The sequence below is a fragment of the Dysidea avara genome, chromosome 11, assembly GCF_963678975.1.
Source record: "Dysidea avara chromosome 11, odDysAvar1.4, whole genome shotgun sequence".
NCBI classification, from domain to species: Eukaryota; Metazoa; Porifera; class Demospongiae; order Dictyoceratida; family Dysideidae; genus Dysidea; species Dysidea avara.
Window position 1 is genome coordinate 4,885,992 of NC_089282.1, and position 10,769 is coordinate 4,896,760.

Consider the following 10,769-nt stretch of genomic DNA (forward strand, 5'->3'; position numbering starts at 1 on the left):
GCATCATTGATCTTGTGTGGTACTGTAACTAATCATTTTTCTCCCAAGTTTTTTCAGTAGATAAACAATTCGGATGTAATAACCACTGAGGTAAAGTCAAGGTGATTATTACAGGGGTATTTATCAACTGAAGAATCCTAGCAATGTATGTCTTAGTTATTTAGACAATGGCCGAAGTATGTTATATAGTAACCCACGAAGTACATGTATACAATTCAAAAATTGTGGCTAGGTGTCTTACTAGGTAAGACTGTGTGCTGGTCTCTTAACAGAATAAAACCTTGCATACTCAAAACATTCTCTGAATGCCATTGTCTAAGTGAGACTAGAATAGAATACATGAACACTTGCTAGTCCAATCGCCAAAAGTCAAAGCAACAACCCACACAGATGGCACGATAGATCACATGTGTGACATTGTCAAACGCTAATACTAGCCAAACTAACCCTACCAGCTCATTCTAGTACATGGACACTTACTGACTGAAAATTGAAGTGGTTCAGGCATACGGGATGAACACACCGAGCAAGAAGGCTAGGGAGTACAACATAACACTTAAAGCAGCACTTGGGGGAGGCAAATACAGCACTTGGCTTCGTCTCATGCTGTATTGGCCTCTTGACATCCTGTATTTTCCATACACACATGGAACTGGTTTTAACTATACAGTGTACCTTGTGTAAATACTCTGTATTCAGAGGGTTATCAATGAGAGGTTGTACAGTATTTACATACTTCCAAGCAATAAATCACATGAGGGTATTCACCATTACTGTATGTAGATAGAGTTTGGTTTTTGTTCCTAAAATGGTAGCTAGTATATTCATGTGCTTAATGTTTTCCCTTAAACACCCACTCCTTTTGTAACCCACATTTTGTCAAGCATTCCATGATATAGGTTTGTGGTCCATTTCCTTAACCACAGTGAAAATTTGTGTACTTATTTATATAGTGTGTTTAGCCCTACACAAACAAGTACATATCAGTTACTGTACGTATACATACAAATTTTCGAGGTACATAATTTTCACGGTTTTATTTTCAAGGATCACACATTTTTCACTTATGTTATCTATTAGAAAGCACACAGCTAACCCTGATAATCATTAATCTTCGAGGATGAAAATTTTGTGGAAAGCCAAGCAACCACAAAATACATGAAAATTACGTCCCTCGAGAATTTGTATGTATACAGTATTGCATTATTGTGTATCACGTACTGTACTTTGTGTGTAGTGTCCCAGCAGGATACCTCTGTTTGAAATAATCTGTGAACTATTGTACCTGAATCAGCCAGACCAGTTGGTAAGTTCATTCACACCAGAGGAGGTTAGACAAGCACCACCTAAAATTATTACTCTTAATTGCATAGTTTTATTTGGTATTTCAATTGACTGTCAATAGTTGCAATACGGTGGGGCCCAACTTAATATTCAAATCACTAGGTTTAAGAAATTGTTTTGCTAAAGTGCTTAGGGTTTCTACTTTTTTCACGTGTAAGGTAATCAGACTGATCGTGCACATCTTCATAAACAGAAATGACATATATCGAGACTACTGTTTATTCTACTCCATAAAAACATACTTTCGTATAATTTATTTTAGCAGTGCTTAAAGCATGTCCAACCTCCTCTGCATACACACTCACTTGCTACACACACACATGGTTACAAGACTACTCCATTGTACATGTGTGTGGAAGTCTGTCAGTTTTAACTAGATACACCCACCATTTTTCTATTGCACTCTCATGTAATGAAATATGGAAATGAAATTTCTTGTTATAGCTGGTGCATGTATAATCCTGTTATCTGATTACTTATTATTTGCTGCCTCAGGCATCCTGCTAAAATGTATGTACATCAAAGAAAGTTTTTTTTTAATTTGAGCATGCCTGTTTCCTGTCTGGAAAATACTACAATACCATATGATTTATGACAGTAGACAGTTGTCAAGCTTCCTGTTAGTAAGGCCAAAAACATCCTTGTAATCGTATGCCGCTATGTGTATGGCTATGAAAGGTTTTTATTAAACTCGATGTGGCCATTTGCATAATTTTATCTCCTTATATATGCATTACAAAGGAATAACTGTATTGACAGGTGTGAGAAAGTCTGTAATGTGCTTGTTTATTGTGGTTAAACATTCTTTTTGAAGCCTCACTGCATGTAGTTGAGGTCAAATTCTTAAGCATGCCATAAATTACCCTCTTTTCATAATGAAAAGTTCTGATTACATGTATAGGAAGAAGTCTGACGTAGACGTAGTGACTGCTATTGTTTACTTTTGAAGTGAAAACCACAGGGAAATAATGCTGACTGTGTGTTTAAGTGGAGGGTGGGATACTTATTGTGTTTCATCAACTGTTATTCTCCTTTCTAGCTTGGCTTTATTAACTTTGCTAGAGTCGCTAGGGATACGCAACCAGATGATGATGATTCTGTGTTTGCAAGGAAAGCCAGAAAGGTAGGACCACACGTACAATAAATGACATATTTTATGTAATAATTGTTCATGTGGCTAGACCTTCTTTTATCAGAGAGCTTTAGATGTCCTTATACCATGTGAGTCTTCTGTACAAAGTGGTAAGAAGAACCAGGCTGCAGTGAAGGCATACTGCCAACTGTTGTTACTAAGGTATTTTGGGATTTTTCTTATGCACTGTTTTTTGTGTGTGCTATAAGTATATAATTAAATCTGTTGTGATATTATTGGGCATGGGTTATGTAGGGTTCACACATTAAGGGGAGTATTTGTTTGTTTTGTCTACAACTTAGTGGTAAGAACTTGGTGCTAGGGTGTACACCACAAATATGTTTTTTTTTTAAATAATCAAGAGCATATGGTACTGAATGGATTAGTTACATTTTTGACCCATTCAGCGATTGGTAGGACTGAGTAGTTACTGTATAGCATATTAAATTTCGTGGGTAAAAGTTTTCATGATTTAAACTTGACGAACGGGTCTAAAGTTATAAGCTTACATATCTCACCTCAATGCTTGAGCTAGCAGTGTGATTGTCAGACTGATGAACTTAGTGATACAATGAGGAGGGTGGGTGTACGCTAATGAATTAATTGCTTGAACAACACAAGGTCCTGTGATGGATAGTGAGGGGGTGGATACCACGAAAATTTATATACCGCAAAGTTTTCTGTGTGTATGGTGCCTGATACAAGGGCTGGTGAACTTGTTGCATCAATTCACACTATCTTAAGTTTATCATACTACTGTAGTTGCAAACTTTAGCATCTAATATTTAAAATGTAGCCTCCATTTTAGCTCAACAAGCATAGGTCAACATAGCAAATGCACGTTCCCCAAATACCAGTCAACTACCAATATGATTTATAAGCAAAATTGTTATATCTATCTCAATGTACCAATCCAATACACAAAAAGCAGCCAATATATGGTTTTTCTGGTAACAATCCGATTATCAGTACAACACTACTTTTGACTAACTTGTTTATTGTACTACTTGAGGCATGTATAATAACTGTTCTTCTCACCTTAGTGAACGACCTGATGCTGAAGTGAGTGCTCTAGACTTGCTACTAAACCATGAACTGTGGTCAGATGCTATTTCATTAACTGCCGAATCTTGCAAACAAGTATGTGGAAATGTGCTTAATACAACTACACTATGTTGTTATGTTTCTCTGTACAGAACAATCCCGGACTACATAATCTAATGTTTTACAAATTGTTAGGACACTTGTTAGAGGTATGATGGTTAAATGATTATTATACCAACATGGTTGTATCTTGTCTGTTCAGACAGGAAAATTGAAGCAGTACTACAATGCAGTATGGAAAATATGTCCGCCATCTTTTAGGTACGTACGGCCATTGTGTGGTAGAGAATTGTTTGCATGGTTGACCCAACTAAAACTAATGTGTACTGAAAGAATAACTGTAAGTTGTGCACCTTTTACGTCACTTCTTATAGCATTATTATAGCAATGCTGTGCATAATAGGTGACTACATTGCGCTTTAGTTCTTTAGTATGAACCTATGATTTTTATGCTGGAGTGATTGTAAAGTATTTTAGATATGTACATAATTCCTGTCCCTACAAATCATTTGCCGAAAGCTGACTTGTTGTCCAGAAGTTTTAGCTGATTTTAAAAAAAAACCATTGTACATACACACATGTAGGCTGTGGTGACTAGACTGCAAGTGTTGATGGCATTAAGCAAGCGGCATCAAGCTCTGTATAGCTCACTGCATTCTTAGCATTTACTATAGCATTTGAATTTTGTGGTATATTTGTGTGGTTTTATCTCCCATAGCATATTTGATTTACTGAGTATTCTAAAGCAGAAGTTACAAAATGAGACGAAATCAGAAAACGATGAAAGTAAGCTATTTTCTGCTAACTAGATATACCCATTATATGCTTTTTGCAGCACTACCACCGGTGTTGGCCAGTAACCCAAAACAATTAACAGTACGTTGTGGCATACAGGCCATACCTACTTGAAAAGTTGTTACTCAGACCCAACCGATCTAATTTTGAATATGAAAATGTGACTTGTGGAATTTAATTTCAAATTGTTGCAAAATAATCCCAATATTATAATAGAGCAGTCAGTTGATCTGGTGAAGAGGCTTCTCATAGACATAAACCCCTTAGAAAGAGCAAAGATTTTTGACATCCGTCTAGGCCAGTGCCCCATTCCCCCAATGAAGGAATTTTTTGCTTTGCCAAAACTTTAGTCTTTAGTGTATATGTATGTAGCTACTAGCTACATTTATCCCTTCAATAACTATGTGGCAGTCCTGCTATGTGGCTTGTAATTTGACATACCTGCAGACAGTGGATTATGAACTGTTTTTCTTTTTATCCGACCTACCAACTGACCCATTTTTTCTTTAACACAAGATCTGAGCAACAGCTTCTCAAATAGGTATGGTAAGAATATAATACTAGGAGGTATACCTACTTAATCTGCATAGTGTTCTGATCGAACTGTTTTGTTAGCCATTGATATGCAGCAGACAAGCCTTTTTAGTATTAACATGTAAGTATACCTCGGTACAGTCCTTTCAAAGTTCCCAGTATGTTTGGCATTCAAGTCACTCATTTTGTGTGAAATGCTTTGTTTACCTTCTTTCAAGTTGGTTCTTTACTATGAAAAAAATATCTGAAAGGTCATCATAAAGGTGTGGCAATGATGTTGTGGTTTTTCTGTCAACAAAGGGGTATTCCACATGTATTCATAGCACTTTTCTATGAACACCACACACTTACTCTGTATGAACAACTGTTTCACAGAAAAAGCACAGAAAAAGGAATTTGATCAGCAATACATTTATGGAATACACTACGGTGGAACCTCAGTTCCCACTTATCTGGATTCTTGGTTAACTGAACTATGGAAATTACGGCTCTATTAGAGCAGTGACTGTTCTATTAGGGCAGTTTAAAATACTATTTTTAAGGTTATTTATTTTATACACAGTTTTAGAGATACAGACTTTTCAGACTTATGGACCACCCCTGGTCCCAAGGGGTTCGGATATCTGAGGTTCCACTGTATCATGTAACTGTGTACTATAGCATCTATGCATGCATTGTATCCTTCAACGGTATTGAGAAATTATCCCACAAATAACAAAGTTAGTTTCTTTTCCTTAACACATGGGCACTAATAGATAGATAGATAGATATACTGCAGTGTATTGCAATGATTGACTTGAAAAATGTGTAATAATTGTGGATCTGTATATTTTGTGTTACGTATGTATACCAATAGTTGGAACTACATGTGTTACATATTGATGGTTTGCTTGTTCTGTTGCAGGTAAACTTGGTACTGCCACAGATATATGAACTGTTAGAGAGAGCTGGTCTACATACCAAACGTTAATGAAGATTTATACAATTTTATATTCAAATATTGTTGACTCACAGATTATTATAGATAAGTTACGGCATTTTTATATCGCAATGTAAGCCACACTTGTACATCACAATTATAAACTTACAGTGAATACTTAATAAACACTATATACAATACAAGAACATGTACATAGTATTCACAAATATGGAAAAGAATTTGGACACAGAGGGATGTCCATAATGAAGAGCAGCAGCCCTTTGAAATGCTTTTAGGGTAATTTTTTTAAAATTCCATTGATTACATTATCAAGGTCAAATTATTGACTAGTAATTATTATATACTGTCCTGACTCATTAAACTAAATGAGTTTTCTGTGTTACATAATAGGCAAAGAAAACAGGTTGCAGTTACATAACTGTCAACACTACTCATAATGTTGTTTACATAAGTAATGTATACAGTGACTTCTAGTGGTAAGAAGCTCTATCAGTAGACTGGCTGTCTTTGATAATCAATATTCATTTATTTCTGAGTATTATTATGGTACTAATAAACTTGTTTTCAGAGAATGCAGCACTACAATGACCTTTTATCTTGGGGAAACTTCAGAGTGCATGCAATGAACTTCTTAGCTTCAAGGTTGTAACCTATTTGGCATCAGTTTTAATTAGTTGTTAATCATGCATCAATTCAAGTCAATCCAACTTTTTCAGTCACCTAAGTAGCTACAGGGTTGGTACTCAGTAGGTCAGTAAAACAAAACATTATAATTTTGCCGCAATCTGCATGTCAAACATGCAGTATAACTATGATTGCTGTGGCACTTGTCAGTAGCAACTTAGTGATGGGCTTACAAGATAGTACTTGCAACTGTTTGAGCTATGAAAAAGACTTATTTGTGGGTTTTTGTTTTGCACCGGAGGTATGCAAAGCTGTGAAATTAGCAGTTTAAGAATGGAAAGTGGTCATACACCATTGATATGTGAGACTGAGCCCTCTGAAAGGGTCAATTGGGCCCAAGAAACAAATAGTTGAAGTGGCCTGAGGAATCGTCTGTCAATGACAGTATTTTATGCACAAAATGTTTTGAGATATGAAGCAATGATTTCTCACCTGAGTACAGCATATAAATTAAGTTATACTATGAATACAGTTGTGTGCTTTCACAAGTAAATAGCTTATTTGAGTGACAATTTGAATGTCTCCCAAGAATAAATGCATGTATATCACCTGAAAATGATCACGTACTGGGCCAAGTCATTATGCCATGCTGTAATATAGTTTTGAGAGCTTTCTTGTAAACTGTATAGGCATTTGTATAATTCCTGGCTTTGTACAGCCCTCCAGTGTGAATTCACAACATTAATCAAACACTGACAATTACCTAACTATTTGTTTATATTGCATCAGTGACCTAGATAGATGAAATCACACCAGATGTGTAGCTTGCTATAAAAGTAGAAATACAATACCCACTAGCTACTTCATTGGTTGCAGAAATATCAGGTTTAAAATTAACTGAAAAGCTGAAAGCAATGGCTCCTTCATGGCTTAAGTTCTTGGAACTTTTTGCTCTCGTATGTTGCGGATTTGTATACTGCGTAACGAGTGAGCCACAATCGAAAAATATTTCTCAGTTTAATAAAGAATTTGGTGTGATCAATTGCAGTCAATCAGTGTGTCAAGATGCGATTGTTGTTTCAAACAGCGAGGTGATAGCCACTACCAACCATACTCTGTACTTCCTGGAGGTGGAGAATGCGACCACTGTGTTGGCCGCTGAGGAAAATTTGCAGACACCGCCAAGCGAATTGCACGTTGTGAACTTCGAAGGGACCATAAGCGTTGCAGTAAACCATGCAGATTACCTGGAAGTTTATCAGTATTCAAGAGACTCTCCTAGCGATGCGTTGAGGCGTAGACGTGTAACCCGTGCTTATTACGCCCCGTATTCAGCAGAAAACTCCGTGGAATATGAACCCAGCAGTAATGTGGTTGTCTCTGCGCGTGTCAGAAACTCTAGATTATATATTAATGCAGTTTACATCTATGAAAACAGTTGGATAATATCATACAATCCTTTAACACGCCGTTCTGGAGGGTTCCTCGAACTACCCGCAGAGTGCTCATGTAACTATGACTGCCAACTTCAACCATTGTACAACGATCGACAGGGGCAAGTTATTCTGATGTGTGGAAACTATCAGCAGTATCTCTGTAATCTTTACGAAGAGGAGTGTTTTCCTGTACCACCATCAATACAATGGATTGTTACCAGTAAGGTTAACCGCAAGCTAGCAGTAGCCATCAAGTACAGTCAAGATCTTGACCAGCATCTCCTGTTGATAGTTAGCTTCAGTGATGACCAGGACACCACGTATGTAACTTTAGCAGGTTCAAAAGCAAGTGTTACACATCCAGGAAGAATACGTGACCTGGCTATTGTCCAAATAATCGAATCCGATCAAGAAGTTGCTTGCTTTCTAGATAGTCACAATACCATACATTGTTTTGTGCTAAATGGTGTCAATGAGTGGCCAGTCATTGAAACTGTGACTTTACCACCTAATGTAACGGTCAATAGATTTCAAGGAGCCACAGATTCTTCCTTAGCAATTGAGACTTTCCAAAACAACCAGACATTTCTTATGATAGTTGGAATTACAATTTTGGAACTGGGGAGCAATGTACTAGAGCTAAATACCACGGTATGCCCTAACCAAACCATCACACTGCCGACAATTAATCCAGCAGTTACAACAACCAAGCATGCAGAAGTGAGCAGCACAACTACTACACCACCTACAACAATAGTTCCTACATCCACTCCAGATGACAATAACACTGGTGGCAGTAGTGACTCCGCTAGAAGGGAACGGATGGTTGAGGCAATTGCCATTTCCATAGCAATCGTAAGTGTTGTATTCCTGGTGACTGTAATTGGACTGTTTTACTTCCTAAACAAGTACTTGACAATACTCCGCAAGAGAACTCCAAACTAAATACACAATTGTGTTATTTATTGTTTGTACTAAAATGTTGTATATTTAATGTATATTCAGCAAGCTGTATACACTATATTGTATAATATAATAAATTATATTATAATCATTGCATCTCAATCACATTTTTAAAAATTATTGAACTGTACAACACAGTTTTACATAAATTCTATAAGCTTGAGGTGTTGGAGGGAAACTAATATGGACTAGACAGAGGTATAAGTATTTTCTTGTAAGTATATTTTGAAATGTTGAGTATTGACTAGACTTAGCTGGGTTGCAAGCAATGATGTGAGTGTATCTGTATGATATCAACCCACACATGATATACAGGAAGTGCAGATCAGAGTTTAATTGTTTCCCAGGTATTATCCCTAGCAAGAAAGTGTACTTGAAGACAACCAGTTGTAATCTTACTAGTGAAGCTGGCAACTCTTGTATATAACAAACCATTGTCAATTTGTTCTTTGACAAATCTAAGATTTCTAACTGCTGAAGGCTGTATCTCATTGTAAATATTACGAGAAGTGGTGAAAATGTAACCACCATATCTGACCAGATAACCCTACATACATACAACCATCATGTCAAGTGCAGTACATTATTTGTGCAACATTCGGATTAGATCACTTGACCCACTTACAACTATAATGATGTAGAGCAAGATGAGAAAAGGACGAAGGTTGGTATTTCCCTTAGAGTATACCATCAAGTGTATATCATCAAGTGGCAGGTGACCACACCATATTTCATGCTTGATTTCACCATGCAATAATTTAATGAGTCTACAAGTATGAGAAATAATCACATTCAGTGTATGTTAGATAACCTTCAGGGACAACAGAATGTGCAATGCAAATGATAATATTCCCTATACGTACTTTGTGTGGGTTTTTTCACTAATTTGTCCTTTGATACCATTAGAATTTATCTATATAAGGTCACCTCTGTGACACATAATATAACAGCCATCTTTCGTAGTCCCAACACACAAATTCACTATACAAAATGCCTGTCAGCAACTAGTCTCGCATTCTTCTCTGAATGGTGCTTAATGAAGCGACTGTTCTGAAAAAGGGTCTGGGAACAACCTAGTCTAACCTGTAGTGACCCTAGCCTATTTTAGACGCCCCAAAAAATTCTGTCTAGTATTCAGGACTTGTGCTTAGAAATGCATAATGACACTGTACCTCGCATTAACAATCATACTAATACATCACAGATAGTGAAGGATCCAATCATGACAGTGATGCTTTGAGGATTTCAATGAGTTACTTTCTATAGGTGATTGGGCTGTGGAGGCGATATTTCTACTTTTCGAGGGGAGGGAATGCATCTACTACAGACAAATGTTAAATGAAAACCATCCCTTGTTTATTCACCCTGACATAAAAACAGCTTTTGTTTCAACCTGTAGTCCCAGTTATTTACTTATGTCGTGCGGCCACAATGTATTTAATTGGCTATGCTGTGATTTGATTGGATGCACCAGTTTTCGGTAATGGTGGCACAAGTCCTTACTGCTAGACAGACCAGACCCTATTTTTTAGGGCGCTTATAGGCACCTAAAATAGGGTTGGCGGTGCCTTTTTAGGTAGAGTAACTGGTCATTCAATGGACACCATCACATGGACATCGTTATATCAGCTGGACCAGGCTACTAGCTGCAATTGAAACTGCACTACTTTGAAGTACTTGCATTGCTTGTTCTTGCACAAAAATTGTAGGAAATAGTGCAGCCACTGTGGATTAGAGAGCTGCACTTTTTGAGGCCTTTCAGACCATTGATTAATGGAGAAGTGATGCATTGCAAAGGAACGTTATCCTTTTAGCTAATTACATGTCAGTCCATGCACACCATTCTATGTAGTCAGCCCCTCCCTCCCTCTTTAATGTAGTCATAAAGGTGCCAAGT

General features: G+C 37.0%; 1 protein-coding gene across 1 annotated transcript in view; it reads left to right on the forward strand.

The window, feature by feature from the left end:
- The window catches only part of LOC136239605 (uncharacterized), an 18,661-nt gene extending 12,642 nt beyond the window's left edge, over positions 1–6,019 (forward strand). Inside the window, exons 19-27 of the mRNA XM_066030368.1 lie at positions 1,238–1,306; positions 2,384–2,467; positions 2,526–2,638; positions 3,520–3,616; positions 3,673–3,729; positions 3,783–3,841; positions 4,299–4,366; positions 4,416–4,456; positions 5,814–6,019. Of these exons, the coding sequence (XP_065886440.1) occupies positions 1,238–1,306; positions 2,384–2,467; positions 2,526–2,638; positions 3,520–3,616; positions 3,673–3,729; positions 3,783–3,841; positions 4,299–4,366; positions 4,416–4,456; positions 5,814–5,879 (654 nt within the window). The 3' untranslated portion in view covers positions 5,880–6,019. The remainder of the gene's footprint in view (positions 1–1,237; positions 1,307–2,383; positions 2,468–2,525; positions 2,639–3,519; positions 3,617–3,672; positions 3,730–3,782; positions 3,842–4,298; positions 4,367–4,415; positions 4,457–5,813) is intronic.
- The last annotated feature ends 4,750 nt before the right edge of the window (positions 6,020–10,769 follow it).